Below are 22,756 nucleotides of genomic sequence, written 5' to 3' on the forward strand. Positions count from 1 at the left end.
GTTTATTCAAAATAAACCTGTCCCTGTTGACTGTCAAGCCACCCTTCATGTTTCTCTCTTCTTTCTGTAATTCTTACACCAAGGAAGTAAAATAGTTTCCCCTGGGAACACAGCTAATGACCCAAATGAAGCTCAAATGAAGGCATTTAACATTCATAATTTATATTTTAAAAATAAAATACTCCGGAATATTAAAAAAAAAAGGAAAAAATATATAAAAACAAATTAGAGAAAAGGAAGGAAATGGATTACTCACAATATCTAAGGTATGGAATCAACCTAAGTGTCCATCAACAGGTGAATGAAAAAAGAAAATGTGGTACGCTACTCAATGGAATGCTACTCAGCCCTATGGGAAAAAAAAAAAAAAGGAACTCTTGTTATTTGCAACAACACTGATGAACCTGGAGAACATGATGCTAAATAACAGGACACAGAAAAAAACTTTCATAATATAATTTCTATGTAGAGTGTAAAAAGGTTTAAACTCATAGAAGCATAGAGTAGAATGATGATTGCCTGGGGCTGGGAGTGGAGGAGATGTTGGTCAGAAAAAATGGGTCTGATTTTGTGAAGAGACGAAGACTGAGCGGTTGTGGCTACATTGCCGACCTCAAGCAGCAGTCAGCTTCTTCACGTAGAACCAGGGAGTAGGAGACTCAGAATCGAATCGAATCTCCTTCCTTCCTCCTGTTTTTGGTTTTGTGGAAACCTTATCAAACACAATGGCCAGCAATGTTACCAACAGAACAGATCCTCACTCCATGAACTCCCATGTGTTCATTGGAAATCTCAACACTCTTGTGGTCAAGATGTCTGATGTGGAGGCAATCTTTTCGACGTACAGCAAAATTGTGGGTTGCTCTGTTCATAAGGGCTTTGCCTTCATTCAATAGGTGAATGAGAGAAATGCCCTGGCTGCTATAGAAGAGAGAAGGGCATAATAATTGCTGGCCAGGTTTTACATATTAACCTGGCTGCAGAGCCAAAAGTGAACAGGAAAAGCAGGTGTGAAATGATCTGCAGTGAAGATGTATGGGTCAGTAACAGAACACCCTTCTCCATCGCCTCTATTCAGCTCCTTTTGACTTGGACTGTGACTTTCAGTGGGATTATTTTGAAAGGATGTACAATTGCCCAGCACATTTTCCTCCTTCTCCTCCTGTTGCTCAGCCTGTAGTGCCCTCGAAACATCAGCGTGTATCAGAAAACACCTCATGAAGGGGCAAAAGTGGCTTCAATTCTAAGAGTGGACAGCAGGGATCTTCCAAGTCTGGAAAGTTGTAAGGAGATGACCTTTAGGCCATTAAGAAGGAACTGACCCAGATAAAAAGTGGATTCACTCCTGGAAAACCTGGAAAAATATAAAAGGAACAGAGCAGACAAGCAGTAGACATGACGAATGATAAGTGAGAAGAGGAACAGAGCAGGAGCTCAGTGAAGAAAAATGAGATTAATGTGAAGTCTGAGGGGGGCGCAGATGACTCTGCTGAGGAGGGGGATCTACTGGATGATGATGATGATAATGAAGACGGGGAATGGCCAACTGGGGTTGACCGAGGATGATTAAAAAGAGGCTGAGGAAGGAGAGGATGACAGTCAGTGCCAATGGCAAAAACGACTCTTAAGCACATAGTGGGGGTTAGAAATCTTATCCCAATATTTGTTTACCTACGTGCTTCTCTAAGATCACATTTTTTTTTTTTTACCAGATCTCCTCTAGTATCTTCGGCATATGCTCACTGTCCTTGTCCTTCCCATGTTAATTCATACTGCCCTGCACCTAAGTCCCATTTTCATCTCCTCTGACATTCCTAGTAGTTTTGTTAAGTCTTACCCCATAATTTTTGCTTTTAATTTTGAAACCTCTTTATGACTTAACAATAAAAAGGATGTTTTTGTTTTTGTTTTTTTCCTGAGATGGAGTCTTGCTCTGTTGCCCAGGCTGGAGTGCAATGGTGCAATCTTGTCTCACTGCAACTTCTACCTCCCAGGTTAAGCAACTCTCCTGCCTCAGCCTCTGGAGTAGCTAGGATTGCAGGCACGCATCAGCACACCCAGCTAATTTTATTTATTTTGTAATTTTAGTAAAGACGGCGTTACACCATGTTGGCCAGGCTGGTCTTGAACTCCTGACCTCGTGATCCACCTGCCTCGGCCTCCCAAAGCACTTGGACTACAGGCATGAGCCGCTGTGCCCGGCCGGATGTACGGTTTTTATCAACTGTCTCCAAAATTATCTTGTTATGCAGAAAGTTTTTTTCATTCATACATAATTTCAGTAGTTGCTTCCCTAACAGTAAAAGCAATCTCATTTAGCTGTGTAGCTCCTAAAAGCAGCTTTGAGTTAGAAGTATGTGTGCTACACCCCCACATAAGTGTGATTTGTGGGGTAGTTCAACACAAATACAACGTGTTTTTGTGAATGAGTTGGCATGTTAAATGCATCCTCTAGAAAAATAATGTTATAGTCTTAAGAATTGCTTTTTAAGGTTGATACTGCGGGTTATTTTTGTGAGCAGCCTGATGTTTGAGACCTGTTTTTCTCAAAATAAACAAGTTCTTATTAAACCAGAAATTTGGAGGAAAAAAAGCAATGTTTTCCCTACATTTCCTACCTTAACAAATAAGTTATTCTCCTCTCAGTTTTGATTCACCAAGGGATTGAATCATATCCTGAAGAATCAAAACCGGATAATGTATCTGTTAAGGCAATGCAGGTTGTACACTGAAATTTCAGATGCTTAGAATAATAATTTTTTGCTCACATCACCATCGTCTGTGAGCCTTTTTTTTTCGAGATGGAGTCTCGCTTTCTAGTTGAATCTGCTCAACCTGTTTATCAGTGTCAGGTGCCAGATTCCAATTCACTATTGGTGTGCCTGTATGACTATCAGTGTGCCTGTATGACTCTTCTTTCCACAGTCTTTGAATTAAATTATTACTTACTTGAATGTTATATAATACAGCTCATATATTTCAAATGAAACCACCAGGTAAAATGAGTTGTGGCTTAGTATAAAGAAGGTGTTAGCAACTCAGTATTACATATACAGATGGATGCCGCTCAACAAGAATTTAGACAAAAATAAAGAACTATAATGTGTTGCCATGACTTAGTCTCTAATGGGCTTATAAATAAATTCAGACTTCAGCACATACATACAGTTTTGTTCAGTATCTCTAAAGGTGGTATATCAAGAATTCTTATGCTATGGAGAAAATAGATTCTGCCAATACCTAAGAAATCAACTGGAAGGTTTTTTGTTTGTTTGTTTTTGAGAAGGAGTTTCACTTGTCGCCCAGGTTGGAGTGTAATGGCACGATCTTGGCTCACTGTAACCTCTGCTTCCCGGGGTTCAAGCGATTCTCCTGCCTCAACCACCTGAGTAGCTGGGATTACAGGCGCATGCTACCACACCTAGCTAATTTTTGTATTTATAGTAGAGATGGGGTTTCACCATGTTGGTCAGGCTGGTCTCAAACTCCTAACCTCAGGCGATCCTCCCACCTTGCCTCGCAAAGTGCTGGGATTACAGGGGTGAGCCACCACACCTGGCCATCTGTGAGTCTTCTGTCTGCTTAAGAAGCCTTAATCTTTCAGGGATTTATCTTCTTTCATTTTCTATCTGCATCTTCCTTTTCCTTTAGCCAATGGATGAAAACAATGTGTCAGAGAAGACACATTTGCTTCTTATCCACACATCACTTCCACTCATTACTAGTCAATGTGGGTAGAGCTGAGAATAGCAGTTTCCTGGCAGGACAGCCACTTCCTAGCAATAAAAACACACTAAAAACATCATAAATCTTCTTTAAAAAGCTAATATATTTTAAACAAAATAAGTATATGCCTCAATAATAAAGTGCTTGTGGTAAAATATTAAATTTTGTTGATTTCTATTGAGCTCGGGTAATATTTGACCAAAAGATAGCAAATACACAGCAGAAAAATATTACTTTAAATAAGAATGTTGTGAAGTTATTCTGTCAATACTATTAGGACCTCATACTAATAGTCTCATCTATAGTTGTGCAACATCAAATGCTTTTTACTAAAACTTGTATTTTATGTAAGTATTTCATTTATATCACCCTCTTTCACTATTTCAATCTCTTCTTCCATTTATATCAGTAGAAAACAGGCCAGCTGGTGCCAGGAAAGAACATGCTGCTATCGCTGTTTTAACGATGACGATGAAGAGCACTTGTTTGGGTGGTATTCAAGTGCCAAACACTGTTATTTGGCTTAAAGTACTGGTTTTCTATTTTTCCCTAAATTTATTGATAATATACAATTTTTTAGCTAAGATTTTATCTCATTCATATGTTTTATGGAATTTGGTTTATGTTTAACTGTTTCTGATTTATCTGGAATGTGAAGATTTTCCATGAATCCAAATTGAGTACTAAAAACAATCTTTTACTAAAAGGCTTTGAGGCAAAGATTCATACTTTTTTTGTAATATGGAAGAAATGTGTTAACCATGTAATCACTCTGAATATAGCACTCTCAGTGCCCAGTATTCACCCTGAGTCACTCAGAAAAAAATGGTATCCCTGCAAAGACACAGAAAAAGGTGCCAAAAGGAAGTGCACCACATTGCACATAAATGCTTTTCACATGCACTTATTAGGGTCTTAATTTAATGGGCTGTTATTTGCATGTCCAGATGCTTCCTGAATCTAGTCATACAATTTTTTGGCAGCTAATGGCATCTTTTACCCATTAGTTTTATATAATTATTTCTCTGGCTGGAAAATGAATTTTTTGTCAGTTTACTCTAAATTGAGAGACTAGATTTGCAATCTTCAATCTTTCAGTGTTAAGGCAAATCAGAGAAGAGCAATGTGTTATGTAGCATGCATTTTTCTGCCCATCAAAATTCTTGTATTGCCTTGGAAACCTGAGGGAGCCATCTAAATAACATTCCCTTTGAATCCTTTAGCCAGAATTTTAGATTTTAAAAGGTCAAGAACATAATGATGGAGCAAAGCGAAAATCATGTCTTTGCTCCGTGTTAGTAATCAGGCCATTTCAAAAAGCATAGCAATTATGCCAACCCATTGAAAAAATGTGGTTTTGGTTAATTTTATTCTACTTCAAATGTTTCATCCAATTGTTACTTTTATCATGTTAAACTAAGAAAAACTATATACATAACTCCATGCATTCTAGACATAATCATACGGTGTTTAAAGTACAATATTGTATTACAGTATAATAAAATCCTCTGTAATTAGATATCAATTATTAATAAGTTTATTATGTCTTCAAGGTATTTCAATTGTACAAATAATTAGGTATGCTTTTCCATAGTAAGTTCAATTCTAGGAGGGTACACACTAGTCTCCATGGTATGTTTGTAATGAGTAGTGTAAAACTGGGCTACCAGAATGGTGCAGACATGCTGATTTAATTATAGTAAGAATGAGATCCCTTGTTGATAGACTATTGATGTTCCAGAGGCTGATCATTCACTACGGCTTACTAAATGTCATTCCATAGTGCCAGTGAGCCCTTTCATCCAGGTTGTTTCTTCCTCCCATTGATGTAATTATGTGTTGTCTTCTCTGTTTATCTTAGGTTATCTCAGATGAGAGGTGATTTTTTTTTTTTTTTTTTTTTTTTTTTGCATAAATTAGACTCCTTTTTTTCCCCCTCTGCCGTGAGATCCTCCTATCCTCCCTACTGGAAGCACCATGTGGGAGGCAGGAATGATGACAATATACAAATATATTTCCTGCCGTATGGCCACCACAAGCAACTTACAGCATGGCCCAGCTAGAAATCACTTACTTCCAGGCTAGCTGAAGTGTTTTTCTATTATGTATCCCTTTCTCTTAAAAGCATCTCTGATTCAGTTTAGCCCAATCACGATAATCTCCCTTTTGGTGGCCACAAAGGCAACACATTAGTGTCCTAATTTTATGAGTAATTTCACACCACAGTGACAGTTTTACACTCAAGAGGAAAGGATTACACGGCAGGTGTGAAACAGGCTGGGAATCTTGAGGATCATCTTAGAATTTTGCCTATCCACCGGAATAGACTTTTAAAGTAGTCTTTTAGTTTTTTTTTTTTTTTTTTTTTTTTGAGACAGAGTGTCGCTCTATGGCCCAGGCTGGAGTGCAGTGGCACGGCGCGATCTCAGCTCACTGCAAGCTCCGCCTCCCGGGTTTACGCCATTCTCCTGCCTCAGCCTCCCAGGTAGCTGGGACTACAGGTGCCCACCACCACATCCGGCTAATTTTTTGTATTTTTAGTAGAGACGGGGTTTCACCATGTTAGCCAGGATGGTCTTGATCTCCTGACCTTACGATCCACCCACCTCGGCCTCCCAAAGTGCTAGGATTACAGGTGTGAGCCACTGCACCAGACCTAGTCTTTCAGTTTCTTTTGTTATCTAAGTAAACACAGATAATACCTGCAAATAATAATTAATTACTTTCCAATTTTATTCACAACAAATATTAACTAATTTTTTTCTGGCTTAAATTATTTCTTTTTAATGTACTATTTTATACATCCATGCACAGATATAACAATGAAAATGTATCCAATTATTCAATTTCTTGAAATTTTGTATTTAAAATGAGTGTTTGAAATAGTTACTTTCTGTTTGAAGTTTTTTATTGTTGTACTCAAGAGTGTTATCTCTGTAGACAAAGTTGCCTGTGGTTTAATATTGGCTCTGCTATTGTGAGCAAGTCATTTCTCTTAATGGCTCTGTTTCTTCCTCTGGTAAAATGAGGGTAAATAATGATATCTATGTTATTAAGTTACTGTGAGAATTAAATTTATTAACACATATAGTGTTATGGTCAGTACTCAGTAGAAATTAGCTAATAATTATATGCTGAATTACATTAATACATGCTTCAACACAGAAATATTTTTCCATAAGACATGACTTTTTCAACCAATAGACAAATATATATTTATATTAATTATTTTAAAAATGTGGTAAAAACAATGAAATACTATTCAGTATTAAGGGTAAATCCTATTATTTGAAACAAGATAGATAAATTTAGAAGACACTATGATAGATGAAATAAGCCAGACACAGAAAGAGAAATACTGCATAATCTCGTTTATATGTAGAATTTAATAAAGTTTTACTCAAAAAAGTAGAAAGTGGAGTAATGGTTACCAGAGCCTGGGGGTGGTTGGAAGGAAACAGAGGGTTTCATCAAAGGGTACAAAGTTTCAAATAGGGTAAATAGGTTTTGAGATCTACTGCACAGGAGGGTGACTATAGTAAACAACAATATATTGTGTATTTCAAAAGAACTAGGAGTACATTTCAAATGTCTCACCACAAAGGATAGGTAAGCGAGGTGATAGATATGTTATTCAACTCAACTTAATTATTCCTTTTTTTGTTTTTTCTGAGATGGAGTTTCGCTCTTGTCACCCAGGCTGGAGTGCAATGGCACGATCTCGGCTCACCACAACCTCTGTCTCCCGGGTTCAAGTGGTTCTCCTGCCTCAGCCTCCCGAATAGCTGGGATTTACAGGCGTGAGCCATCCATATTATATGCGTATATTAAAACATCATACTGTACACCATAAATGTATACAACTCTGATTTGCCATTTAAAAATACTATTAATACTTTTCTTAGAAAAAAGAGAGAAATAAACTAAGAATTTGGGCCAGAGAAAAAAGTTTTTTCATCTTAAAATTCCAGGAAATATATATATAAATTTTATATATGTATATAAAATTTTATATAAATATATATAAAATTTCAAATGGCTTGCTCATTTAGTGATGTGGGTTAGTAAACTTTTAATGTTATGAACAGTATGAACCCAACACTCAAGAATAAATTTTCTTTACTTTTAATGTTCAAAATAATAAAATACTTTAAAAGGTTCTAAAGCAACTGTTTTGAGTAAAATTCTCTCTAAATGTCTAAGTAAATGATTTCCTTCACTTGTTAGAGAAACAAGTTATTTCAATATATATATACACACACACACATATATACATGCACACACTTTTTTTTGAGACGGAGTCTCGCTCTGTTGCCCAGGCTGGAGTGCAGTGGTGCAATCTCAGCTCACTGCAACCTCCGCCTCCTGGGTTCAAGCATGAATATATATTTTTAAAGTACATTTAAATTTACTGGAGTCCTAAAGAGCAATACTCAATAAGAAATGTTTCCATAATATTTATATTTATGCTGTATATGAATCTGCCAAGGATAGTATTAAAAACATTTAACTACTCTTATAGCTCCAGACTGACTGATTAGAATTAACATGGGTTACAAACTACTGATGTGGCCAGCTTGTTTTCAGGCTTAACATTAACCATGATCTAACAGAATAAAAAATGAGAGCTAATAAATTTCCTGTGTACTCGCTACGTGACAAAAAATGAAACAGACTGGAATTACTAGTCAGTCACTTACAACGTAGTTTTAAACGTTTAAGAAACACGTGAAGTTTCTTTTAAACTCATTTAACAACTTGTTTTTATTGATTTTTCACTTCTATTAGAAGACTAATTAAAATTTCTGTTACTACAAACCTATGAATTTTATTCATATCTAAACACAGTGGTAATCTTAAAAGATCTGTATGCTTAGACTTATGGAAAGCCTGTTTTTTATTTACACTAAGAAGATAACTGCTTTCCAGTAAACCCAATGTGGTAATTATGACTCACAATAATAAGATCCCCATTCCCAATTAAAATAAAACAATGCCCCTTAAAAACCCTAATTAAAGTCTTGGGAATCCCATCAATAAGTAATTTAAAAAAAAACACTTTCTAATGTGCATTTTAAAAAGCTTGCAAAAAAACAAAACCAAATCTCTTAGTAACTCCAAATTGTCCTTGCTAAATCAAAAACCAAATAATGCCCCCCTCAACCGCCTTTTTAAAATAGCCTAAAAAAAGCTTTCGTAAAAACACGTACTATATCCCAACTCAATAAAAAAACAGGTTATTATTCAGGCAGTCCCTAATATTAAAAACAAAAACAAACAAAAACAAATTGCAAAAACAGACAGTTTCCAAAAATCTAATTTTGCTCAGCCTCAATTTAAAACTTTGCAGTATGTAAATAACACTCTCCCCCGTGCCCTAACTGAGGGGGTCTTTCAAAAAGGCACTAAGTTTCTTTTTAATTTTCTAGCAGGTAAAAAATATTAAATATCCAAATCTAAAGCTCAGCTCAAACTTCGGTAAGGTACTTAAGTCTAGTCTTGTCAAAAAAACACTAAAGCAGACAGGCGCGGTGACTCACGCCTGTAAACCCAGCACTTTGGGAGGCTGAGGAGGGCGGATCACGAGGTCAGGAGTTCAAGACCAGCTTGACCAACATAGTGAAACCCTGTCTCTACTAAAAATACAAAAATTAGCCGGGCATGGTGGCAGGCGCGTGTAATCCCAGCTACTCGGGAGGCTGAGGCAGGAGAATCGCTTGACCCTGGGAGGCAGAGGTTGCAGTGAGCCAAGATCACAACATTGCACTTCAGCCCTGGAGACAAGAGCAAGACTTGGTCTCAAAAAAAAAAAAAACTATTAAAAATAAATATCCAAGCTATAAATATATTTTAAAAGCTTTTAAGTTTTTCTCTTCCTAAATCTTTTCTAAAAAAAGTTTCTTAAGGGGCTGGACACCGTGGCTCATGCCTGTAATCCCAGCACTTTGGAAGGCCAAGGCCGGCGGATCACAAGGTCAAGAAATCGAGATCATCCTGGCCAAGATGGTGAAACCCCATCTCTACTAAAAAAAAATACAAAAGTTAGCTGGGCGTGATGGCATGTGCCTGTAGTCCCAGCTACTCAGGTGGCTGAGGCAGGAAAATCATTTGAACCTGGGAGGCAGAGGTTGCAGTGAGCCGAGATTGTGCCATTGCACTCCAGCCTGGGCAACAAGAGCAAAACTCTGTCTCAAACAAACAAACAACAAAACAAGAAGTAATTTAGTTTCTTCTCGGTCAACTAAATTACTTTCCTCCACTGTGCCTTGCCATTCTTGGTTCATTCATAAAAGGCCATAAAGTCATCTCTGGTGGCCTAAAACTTCTTAAAAACAAAAAAATCACAAATCTCATTTTTAAAAAATTTTTCTCATAAAATCCCTAACAACTATATTCCTAGCCCTGTAAATAAAAACTGTATTTCTAGTCTTCTTCTTAAAAGGCTTTACCCAGAGGCCAATAATCCAGTTAAAAATTGGCAAATAAAAAATCTTTTTTTTTTTTTTTTTTTTTTTTTTAAGGAGGGGGTTTTTTTTTTTTTCCCTGGGGGGGGGGGGCGGGGGCGGGATCCCAGCTCACTGCAAGCTCCCCCGCCCGGGTTCACGCCATTCTCCTGCCTCAGCCTCCAGAGTAGATGGGACTACAGGCGCCCGCCACCTCGCCCGGCTAGTTTTTTGTATTTTTAGTAGAGACGGGGTTTCACCGTGTTAGCCAGGATGGTCTCGATCTCCTGACCTCATGATCCGCCCGTCTCGGCCTCCCAAAGTGCTGGGATTACAGGCTTGAGCCACCGCGCCCGGCCATAAAAAATCTTATAACTACTAAATCTTTTCCTTTTTTTTTTTTTTTTGTTGAGACGGAGTCTCGCTCTATCACCCAAGCTGGAGTGCAGTGGCCGGATCCCAGCTCACTGCAAGCTCCGCCTCCCGGGTTCCCGCCATTCTCCTGCCTCAGCCTCCTGAGCAGCTGGGACTACAGGCGCCTGCCACCTTGCCCGGCTAGATTTTTGTATTTTTTTTAGTAGAGACGGGGGTTTCACCGTGTTAGCCAGGATGGTCTCGATCTCCTGACCTCGTGATCCGCCCGTCTCGGCCTCCCAAAGTGCTGGGATTACATCTTTTCCTTTTTTCTAAGTGGTTATACACGTGTTGTGTGTGTAATGTCTATTTTAAAAAGCTTTAATTAAAAATAAGGGCTTAAATCAATTTTTTTTAAAATAAAGGCTGTGGTACCTTTCAGTTTATGTAACTTTAATCTTTAAAATCAGTCTCAAAAATTATTAATAAAGTGTAAATGTCTTCAAAATGTAAATAGGTAACCAAAATTATTCTGGTCAAATATTAAATTTGCTAAATGTTTTAAGGTTGTAAACTGCTCCTCTGGCCTTTAAAAACTGTTCTATTTGCCTGCTTCACAATGAGTAAGGACAAAAAGCATATGTGCCCCTACCTATGCAAAAAAATAGTCAAAATCTATCTGCACCTAGCACATAACTAAAACAATTTACCAGGTTTTACATTCAAGTTAAAAACTGCTGAAAGTTACCATAATAACATATAATTAAAACTACTAAAAATAAATTTACAAGGTATACAAACGCAGTAAAATGTTTTTAGTAAGATCTTTTTTAAAAGTACATTTTGCCTAAAAATAAAAGTCTTAAAGCAAAAGCTTTAAATTGTAAAAAAAAAAAAAAAAAAAAAAAAAATTGTAAAAATCTTGCAAAAAACTTCTGTATGTAAACATATCAACTAAATTCAAAAGGATATTACAGTTTTTCAAATTAAGCATTAAAATACAAACACAAGGTTTTGTTAAAGCACTAATCTACTATTTAGCAAAATTTGTAAAGGATTATAAAAGGTTTATAAAACTCTTCACCTCATGGTCTAATTAGTTAAAATTAAAGAAAATTGTTTATAAGGTTTCATTAAAATTGGGGTTAACATTAACAGTATGCAAAAGTAAAATTTAGCTTTCTTTTCATCAAATTTTTTTGTTGTTGTTGTTAAGATACAGTCTCACTCTATCACCCAGACTGGAGCTCAGTGGCATGATCTCAGCTCACTGCAATCTCCGCCTCCTGGGTTCAAGCAATTCTCCTGTCTCAGCCTCCTGAGTAGCTGGGACTACAGGTGCCTGCCACCACACCCGGCTAATTTTTGTATTTTTAGTAGAGATGGGATTTCACCATGTTGGCCAAGATGGTCTCAATCTCCTGACCTCGTGATCCACCGTCCTAGGCCTCCCAAAGTGCTGTAATTACAGGCGTGAGCCACCACACCTGGCCAATCAAAATTTTTATGTAATAATAACAGCTAATAAAGAGTTTTGCTTTTTCAAATTTTAAGTCCTCATTTTAGCAAAACAAATAACTTATGGTAATTTAAAATTTTATTTCAGAATATCAAGTGTTTTAAACCTCCAACATCTTCAACAAACTTCACAAAATCAAATTTCAGTTTCAAAGTTGTCTTTTCTAATGTCTAGCTCTTGAGTGCTGCAAGGGGCTCCTGGGGCATCCAAAACAGAGGTTAACAAAATTATTTAACAAGTTTAGGTATATAAAACTGTCAAATTAATATCTTCCTCAGGTCATATTTTAGTAAATATCATTAACATATGTTACAAAACCATATAAAATGTGTAAGATTCTAATGTCTAAATGTGCACCATCAATCACAATTAAGGTTATGTTATTATAAGCTACAAAAATAACCAAATTTGTCAATTGTGCTTCTAACTGTAACCACCCTAAACATTTTGTCATTTGTAAACAATCGTTATCTTTATTTACTTCAAAAAATGGTTTATAATTAGCTGTAAAACTTTAACAAATGCTCTCCAATGCAGGTTTCTCATAACAAAACAAAACTCATAAATAGCTAAGATATTTATAAATATCACGCAAGACAAAAGTTAACAAAGTAAACTAATAAAAAACAAAAGCAATGTTTTGTTTTTGTTTTTGTTTCTTTGAGATGGAGTCTTGTTCCATCGCCCAGGCTGGAGTGCAGTGGCACGATCTCGGCTCACTGTAAGCTCCACCTCCCAGGTTCACGCCATTCTCCTCCCTCAGCCTCCCGAGTAGCTGGGACTACAGGCACCCGCCACCACGCCTTGCTAATTTTTTTTGTATTTTTAGTAGAGATGGGCTTTCACTGTGTTAGCCAGAATGGTCTCGATATCCTGACCTCGTGATCCACCTGCCTCAGTCTTCCAAAGTGCTGGGATTACAGGCGTGAGCCACCGCGCCCCGTCAAAGCAATGTTTTTAACTTTTTCTTAAACCATTGCTAATCTTGGCTGGGCACGGTGGCTCACGTGTAAGAATAATCTTACTTACAACAATATAGTTGTTTCCATCAGTGCAACAAAAATCCATTTTCTTTTGCAACAAAACACAATTAAAAAAAAAACTTGCTGTTTTACCAAAGCTTTAAATAAAAGAGTGTATTTCTCTTTTTAAAAAATCAAGCTTAACTTACCAATAAAATCCCCTTAAAAGAAACTGGCCACGTACCTTATCTACACAGTCTCCATATAGGGTTCCTAAACTGTGTTAAGTAAAAAACGTCACTTTCTAACAGACCTAAAATCCCTGTGCTTCTAAAACCTTTTAAAAAATTACCCAACTCTTAAGTATTTAAGGGTACAAACCCATGGCTAAGCTTGGCTTTAAGAAATCCTATGTAAAATTTCTCATAAAACAAAGTTCCATCAAAGTCAATCAAAAAGCCTATGTAAAGGTAATTATTTTTGTTGCACTTTATGCAAATCATCCCAGTCAAATATAAAACTAAAGTCTATTTTACAAACAACTCATTCCTATTATACATTTTAACAAAAATAAAAACTAAAAAAAGTCTTAAAACTTATAATACATCTATCATTAACTTCTAGTTGCATTAGTTATTTTTGCATTTCTGCCTGTATTTGAAACTAACTATACTTAGTTTAGTTAGCCAACCAGCAATCTCTAGCTGTGGCTCAAAGATAACAAAACAAAAAAAAATTGAATTATGTAAAAATCTAAATAAATATTCTAGTTCTAAATAATAATACTGCAAATCCTGCTAAGTAATAAAAATAAATAAGGTGCCCATAACCCAAAGGTCTCCTTTTTAAAAAAGCAAAATCAAAAAAGCTAACCAAAGCCAAGCCTCATGCAGCCAAATCTTAGAAAGCATAACTATTGCCACCAATTACTGGGGCATGTCAGCAGCTTCAAAATTTTTAATCTGTCCTTACCCACCTTCTCTCATTTTAATACGTATCCTCTACTAACCCAAATTGCTGTTTCTTTCCACCTAAAGGCTATCAAGCTCCAAACAGCAATGCAAACACACACACACACACATAAATGTGTACCTCTTCCAAAAACCCTTAAACTAGCATCCCCCCCAAAAAAATCCTAGCTACTGTTCCCTTTGCACCTTTCCAGCAAAAAGTAGCCCAAAAAAATCCAATGCCTAATCTCTATAAAAATAGTTAGGGTTTCCACTCCTGAGTAGGGACTCAAAGAAGTTTGCTTGCCTTAGGTATACAGCAAGAGAAAGGTCCCTGAAAAGTCCTCAGCCAATGAGTCATTGCCTCATCTTCACAAATGTAAAATACAGCCTGGAAAAAAAAATTCAAGCTGCAGGCACCAATAAAAAAACCAGCACAAAGTATTGTGCCTAAAAACATGCCCACAGCTGCACAAATAAAAAAACCTCCAGCCTATTTAAATAAAAGCTTGCACAAACCTCTAGCTCACTCAAATAAAAAACAAGGCCTGGTATAAAATGCCTTTATCCTTTATATAATCACAGGGCTCCACAAAAAGTTTCTTCTCCTTTTGTGGGCATAAACACAGTGGGCTCCAGTGGGCACTCACCTTTATTTAAACTCTACAGCGGCTCCTATAAATCATCACTTCAACCCCTAATTGGTCCCAGGCCAAGCTTTCACTTCAGCTTCTAATAGGTCCTGGGCCAAGCTAAGCAGCATCTATATATCGTCATTTCAGCTTCTAATTGGTCCTGGGTCAAGCTAAGCAGCATCTATATATCATCATTTCAGCTTCTAATTGGTCCTGGGCCAAGCTAAGCAGTATCTATATATCATCATTTCAGCTTCTAATTGGTCCTGGGTCAAGATCTCAGCCCAAGCTTTCTAATTAGTCCCAGGCCAAGCTAAGTCACATGTTCTCCAAAACAGCCCACAAACTAAGCACATTTGTTTTTATTCCTAGACCATAATAACCCTGAACTCCAGCCTCATAGGAGGAACTCCTATTCAGAAACCCCTCTCTGCTAGCAAAAAGCTTTCTTCTTTTGCTTATTAAACTTTCACTCCAACCTCACTTTTGTGTTCATACTTTTTAATTTTCATAAAAATAAAACAAAAACCTCTAGGTGTTATCTCAAACAAAAGAAAACCTGTTAGATCTTGTTGCATTGCTAAAACTACAACAGAACTACTCTAGGAATATACCAGGAAAGGCAGGAGAATTCATAGTCCCTTTAAAGGAAGCAAATTGCTCCTGCAGGACCTGGGAGACAGCCCAAATATTCTGAGTGCCCAAACTGTAAAAGTGGAAAAAGGGGCTTTATAAGCTCCCAAATTTATAAAACAGTAACTATTAGACCTAAGAAATTAAATAGACAGAAACATAATAATCGTGGGGGACTTCAATACTCCACTGACAGTACCAGACAGGTCATCAAGAGAGAAAATCAATAAAGAAAAAATGGATTTAAACTATACCCTGGAACAAAGGGGCTTAACAGCTATTTACAGAACATTCTAGCCAAAAACCACAAACTATGCATTTTATTAATCAGGACATGAAACTTTCTCCAAGACAGAACATACGATAGGCCACAAAACAAGTCTCAATAAATTTAAGAAAACTGAAATGTTATCAAGTACTTTCTAGGACCGCAGTGGAATAAAATAGAAAATTAACAACAACAAAAACCTTTAAAACCAGTCAAATACATGGAAATTAAATAAGCTGCTTCTTCAACAATAAAATCAAGATAAAAATATTTTTTAAATTTAATGGAATGATATAGTGACAAAACCTATCAAAACCTCTGGGATACAGCAAAGGCCATGCTAAGAGGAAAGTCCATAGCTTTAAATGTCTACATCAAAAAGTCTGAAAGAGCACAATAGACTATCTAAGGTCACACCTCAAGGAACTAGAGAAACAAGAACAAACGAAACCCAAACCCAGCAGAAGAAAGGAAACAACCAAGATCAGAGCAGAACTAAATAAAATTAAAAAAAAAAAAAAGATAAATGAAACATAAATCTGGTTTTTTAAAAGATAAATAAAATTGATGGACCATTAGCAAGATTAACTAAGAAGAAAAGAGAGAATATCTAAATAAGTTTAATTTGAAACAAAACAGGAAATATTACAACTGACATCACAGAAATATAAAAGATCATTCAAGGCTACCATGAACACCTTTACACACATAAACACAAAAATCTAGAGGAGATGAATTAATTCCTGCAAATGTACAACCCTCCTAGCTTAAATCAGGAAAAATCAGATAAAAATCGTAATTTAAAAAATTAACAACAAAAAAAGTACAAGACCAGACAGATTCACAGCAGAATTCTACCAGACATTAAAAGAATTTGTACCAATCCTATTGACACTATTCCACAAGACAGAGTAAGAGGGAACCTTCCATAATTCATTGTATGAAGCCAGCATCACCCTAATACCAAAACCAGAAAAGAACATAGCCAAAAAAGAAAACTACAGACGGATATCCCTAGTGAACACAGATGCTAAAATCCTTTAAAAAAATACTAGCTAACTGAATTCCAACAACATATCAAAAAGGTAATCTACTATGATCAAGTGGGTTTTGTATCAGGGATGCAGGGATGATTTAACATACACAAGTCAATAAATGTGATACACTACATAAACATAATTATAAACAATAATCATCTCAATAAGCACAGAAAAAGCATTTGACACAATCCAGCATTCCTTTATAATTAAAACCCTCGGCAAAATCTGCATACAAAGGACATATCTCAATGTAATAAAAGCCATCTATGTCAAACACACAGCCTAATAACACTGAACAAGGAAATTTTGAAAGCATTCTCTCTGAAAACAGGAACAAGACCAGGATGTGTACTTTCACCATTTTTATTTAACATAGCACTGGAAGTCCTAGCCAGAGCAATCAAATAGGAGAAAGAAATAAAGGGCATCCAAAGAGGAATTTAAGCTGTCACTATTTGTTGATGATATGATTGCATACCTAAAGAACCATAAAGACTCCTCCAAAAATCTCCCAGAACTGACAAATGAATTCAACAAAGTTTCTAGATACAAAATTTACGTACACAAATCAGTCACTCTGCTATATACCAACAGTGACTCAGTTGAAAATTAAATCAAGAATGCAACTTTTTTTTACAATAGCTGGAAAAAAAATACTTAAAAATATACCTAAACAATGACATGAAAGACCTCTACAAGGAAAACCACAAAACACTGCTAAAAGAAATCACAGACAACACAAACGAATGGAAACACATCCCATACTCATGGATTGGTAGAATCACTATTGTGAAAATGACTACATTGCCAAAAGCGATCTAGAAATTCAATGTAATTCCCATCAAAATACCAACATCATTCTTCACAGAATGAGAAAAGGCAATCCTAAAGTTTACATAACTTTATACTATAAAGCCATAGTCACAAAAACAGCATGGTACTGATCTAAAAATAGGCACATAGACCAATGGAACAGAAGAGAGAACCCAGAAATAAAACCAAATACTTACAGCCAACAGATTTTTGACAAAGCAAACAAAAACATAAAGTGGGGAAAGGAAACCCTATTGAACAAATAACGCAGGGATGTTTAAGCAAGCCCATGTAGAAGAATAAAACTGGAAACTCATCTCACAACTTATACAAAAATAAACTCAAGATAGATGTAAGACCTAAAACAGTAAAAATTCTAGAAGATAACATTCGAAAAACTTTTCTAGACATTTGCTTGGGCAAAGACTTCATGAACAAGAACCAAAAAGCAAATGAAACAAAAATATATACAGACGGGGCTTAATTAAACTAAAAAGCTTCTGCAGAGCAAAAATAATCAGCAAAGTTAACAGACAACCCACAGAGTGAGATCAAATCTTCACAATCTATACAGCTGTCAAAGAACTAGATCCAGAACCTACAAAAAAAACTCATACAAACCAGCAAGAAATAAAAACAATCTCATTTAAAAGTAGGCTAAAGATATGAATAGACAATTCTCAAAAGAAGATATACGAATGGCCAAGAAACATATGGAAACATGCTCAACATCTCTAATTATCAGAGTAATGCAAATTAAAACCACAATATGGTACCACCTCACTCCTGCAAGAATGACCAAATTTAAAAAATATATAAGAGGTGTAAAAATATGTAAGAGGTGTTGGTGGGGATGCGGTGCAAAGGGAACAATTTTACACTTCTGGTGTAAATGTAAATTAGCCCAACCACTCTGAAAAATAGTGTGGAGATTTTTTTAAAGAACTAACAGTTGATCTACCATTTGATCTAGTAATCCTACTACTAGGTATCTATCCAGAGGAAAAAAAGGCATTATATGAAAAAAGACACTTGTACATCTGTTTATAGTCTAGTGCCTATTTGTATACCAGCACCATGCTGTTTCGGTGACTATGGCTTTATAGTATAGTTTAAAGTCAGGTAATGTGATGCCTCCAGATTTGTTCTTGTGGCTTACTCTTGCTTTTGCTATGTGGAATCTAAAAGAAAATTTTATTATTTTTGATCACATCAATTAACCTGGAGGACAGCATATTAGCTGAAATAAGCCAGGCACAGAAAGAATAATATCTCATGACCAAATAACATATTATTACTCTCTTTTACCTCCCTCGAGTAAAGTGAAAAAGCTTAAAGTTAATGGCATAATAACACTTCATTGAATGCACAATAGTCTTAACATGTTAAAGAAATGTTTAATTACAAAATTAAGCTTATACATAATCTAAAAATTTTCAAACATATTGCATTTATAGCATAAAAGTACAATTAGTGAAATGATTCACTAGTTATTTAATGACATTTATTTTAAAGTAAAATTAAAAATGCTTTTCTCTCACTATGATGCAAAATATTACTCTGAACACCTACCTCATGTATCACTCAACATGAAAAGTAAACTAACAAGGGCCTCTGCACTTAGATTTTCATCATGAAACTTACATTTTAATGCCCATACTCTTCCACAGAAAAAATCATAAATAATGCCCATCTAATAAAAAATAATCTCTCCTATATCTGACACAGCAACAATTTATCACATGCTTTCACATGTGAATACAATAGGAATGAAGATAAAGTAATTTGAGGGTTGAATTTCATTATTTACTTTTCAAATAAGCTATAATTTTTCCAAGGAAAAAAGTATACTTTCAATGTAATTATAACTCTCCAAAGAATCTTCTACTCCTTCTAAAGTTATTTACAAATAATCTAACAACTTATAGATTTTTTTATACTCAACACTCTGTTTTAGTGTAATGTCTAAAGTGTCAGTGCCTTAGTTATTTCTACTGTAAATTCTTTAATATTTACAGACTCAATTTTGGATTAAATATTTTTCATACTTACTGCATCTGCAAAAACACATTTCAATATAAAAACATTTCAATATAAACTCGTGTTTTCTACTCTGTAGTTTTCAAAAAAAATGTTTTTCCAAATTCATTACATTTGCAGGATTTTTCTCCAATATAAATTCCCTGATGTTGAACAAAGTTTGAGCAACTGCTTCAGCATTTTTCTCTAGCACAAAATGTGTACAATAAGACTTGTAATACAAGTAAAGGTACTACAACCCTCCTACACTCCTTATATTTGTTATGTTTGTCTTCAAAATAAATATGCTTCTTCACTTTAAAGTGTTATATTTTCTGAAATTTCCTGACATTAATTGCATTTATAACGCTTTTATTAAGTATAAACTCTCTAGTGTTAAGATGTGAAAAGATATCAATGACTTTTTCACATCCTTTATACTTGTACAATCTTTCTCAAGTAAAAATGCTTTCCTGTGCAATAAGATGTGAGTATTGGTTAAGTTTTGTCACATTCTTTACACTTATAAAATTTTCTCCAGTATAAATTATCTTACCTACAAGCAAGTGTAACAATCACTGGAAGGCTTTGTCAAATTCTTCACATTTTTAGGATTACTCAAAAGGATGGTTTCTTTTATGTTTAGAAAGGTTTTAGGTGTTGTCAAAATTATTGTCACATCTTTCAGGTTTGTAGAGTTTCTCACCAGTATGGATTTTCTTATGTCTAGTAAGGTGTGAGGACCTGTTAAAAGCTTTGCCACATTCTTCACATTTGTAGGGTTTCTCTCTAGCATGAATTCTCTTATGATTAGCAAGAGTTGCAGGCCAGTTAAAAACATTGCCACATTCATCACATTTGTAGGATTTTTCTCCAGTATGAATTACCTTATGGTTAGTAAGGGTTGAAAATAAAGTAAAGCCTTTGCCACATTCTTCACATTTGTAGGTATTCTCTCTGGTATGAATTCTCTTATGTCGAGTAAGGCTGGAGCACCCATTAAAAGCTTTGCCACATTCTTCACATTTGTAGGGTTTCTCTCCAGTATGAATTCTCATATGTTCAGTAAGGTTTGAGGACTGTATAAAAGCTTTGCCGCATTCTTCACATTTGTAGGATTTCTCTCCAGTATGAATTTTCTTATGTCTAGTAAGGTTCGCAAACTGGTTAAAAGCTTTGCCACATTCTTCACATTTGTAGGGTTTCTCTCCAGTATGAATTTTCTTATGTTTAGTAAGGTTTGAAAACTGGTTAAAATCTTTGCCACATTCTTCACATTTGAAGGGTTTCTCTCCAGTATGAATTCTCTTATGGTTGGTAAGGGTTGCAAACCAGTTAAAGGCTTTGTGACATTCATCACATTTGTAAGGTTTGTCTCCAGTATGAATTATCTTATGTTTACTAAGGATTGAGAATAAACTAAAGGCTTTGCCACATTCTTCACATTTGAAGGGTTTCTCTTCAATATGAATTTTCTTATGTTTAATAAGGGTTGAGGATTGGTTAAAGGCTTTGCCACATTCCTCACATTTGTAGGGTTTCTCTCCCATATGGATTCTCTTATGTTTAATAAGCTCTGAGAACCAGTTAAGAACTTTGCCACATTCCTCACATTTGTAGGAATTCTCCCTACTATGAATTCTTGTATGTTGTGTTAGGTGTGAAAGCATGCAAAATGATTTGCCACATTCTTTACATTTGAAAAACTTCTTTCCAGTATTTCTTATCTTATGACTGTTTGAAAATTTACGAAAGACTTTCACATATTTATCACACTGAAATATTTTGCACTGGGTAGTTGTCAAACATGGGTTAAGTTCATTATAACCTTCTTTGAATACCTTAGACTCATCCACACTTTTACAGCTTATTCTTAATTGTAAATTCTCATGTCCACATTTTCCGTATCCTCTCAGTATCACTTTTTGAAAAGAATCTTTTATACTGTGCTCTGGCCAAAGGTCTTCAGTGAAATGAGAATTTATAACTGAAAGACATAAAAATAACAAATTACTCCACTTCCTAGACTCCGATGAATATATTTTACAAATCAAATCTATAAATTACACAAACTATATAAGCAAAACATAAAAATAAATAACCAAAAAATCCTAAAAGTAAAAAAAAAAAAAAAAAAAAATGTACAAATGAAGCTCAACAAATTAGGATACACACAATGATATTTATAACAAACACATATATAAACACAATTTCAAAAGTCACAGACAAGAAGAGAATCTTGTGAGTTGCAGTATAAAAATGATATGTCATTTACAAGCATAGTCTTTTTAAATAACCAGTGAATTTGTCAAGAAAATTTTGCAGGCAAGAAGAGAAGTGTGTGATATAGTCAAAGTCATGAATACCAAATGAGAAAAATACCATCAGCAAATCTGTCCTACAAAATGGGGGGGGGGGGACTTCCAAAATAACCACATACTGAAAAAGTATATTGGCACTGCAAATTCCCTACATATAAAAGATGTTGAAAGCAGTTTCTTCCACTGAAAATAACATGACAGAAAACACATTATTATATAAAAATACGTAACTTTATGAAAAAGATATGCATATACACAAATAGAATTCCTTAACATTATTATAATGGTGCAGAAAACGTTAATTATTCTCTCAAATTTGAAAGATATTAATAAATATGCAACATAAAAGAAATAACTAGCAACATTAATAACAAAGTTCAGGGCAGATGTAATGAAATGGAACTTTTATATGCAAGGGAATTTAATTTTTCTACCAGATTATAATTATTGTATCCTTTAGAGGTTTTATGTAATCCCCAAGGTACCACAAAGAATTTTGTATATCTGTATAGATACACAAAAGAAAATAGGAAGGAAGTGAAAGCATTTCAATATAAAAATCAACAAGACACCAAGGATGACAGAAAGAGAAAGTCAGAGACAAAGGTAAAAGAATCAAATAAAACAATAAAATAACATTATTAAGTCTTTCTCTTTCAGAAAATTATCCAAATATATATATATATGTAAAATTAACTTTCCAATCAAGAGACATACTTTCATTAAAGGGATTTTATTAAAGAATTTTAAGGCCAGGCATGATAGCTCACGCCTATAATCCCAGCACTTTAGGAGGCTGAGGAGGGTGGATCACGAGGTCAGGCGATTGAGGCCATCCTGGCTAACACGGTGAAAACCCGTCTCTACTAAAAATACAAAACATTAGCTGGGCGTGGTGGTAGGCGCCTGTAGTCCCAGCTATTTGGGAGGCTGAGGCAGGAGAATGTCGTGAAACCGGGAGGCAGAGCTTGCAGTGAGCCAAGATTGCACCACTGCACTCCAGCCTGGGCGAAGGAGCTAGACTCCGTCTCAAAAAAAAAAAAAAAAAAAAAAGAATTTTAAAAACCAAGATC

General features: G+C 35.4%; 1 protein-coding gene and 1 pseudogene across 1 annotated transcript in view; one reads left to right on the plus strand and one right to left on the minus strand.

Moving 5' to 3' along the window:
- The first annotated feature begins 568 nt into the window (after window positions 1-568).
- Window positions 569-1,628, plus strand: LOC111529412 (annotated as a pseudogene).
- Window positions 1,629-18,726: 17,098 nt separating this feature from the next.
- LOC111529411 (zinc finger protein 680) overlaps window positions 18,727-22,756 on the minus strand; it is a 47,984-nt gene continuing 43,954 nt past the window's right edge. The window contains exon 4 of the mRNA XM_023196311.1: window positions 18,727-21,349. Coding sequence (XP_023052079.1) covers window positions 20,016-21,349 — 1,334 coding nt within the window. The 3' untranslated portion in view covers window positions 18,727-20,015. The remainder of the gene's footprint in view (window positions 21,350-22,756) is intronic.

Source organism: Piliocolobus tephrosceles, chromosome 8, assembly GCF_002776525.5.
Source record: "Piliocolobus tephrosceles isolate RC106 chromosome 8, ASM277652v3, whole genome shotgun sequence".
Taxonomy (NCBI): Eukaryota; Metazoa; Chordata; class Mammalia; order Primates; family Cercopithecidae; genus Piliocolobus; species Piliocolobus tephrosceles.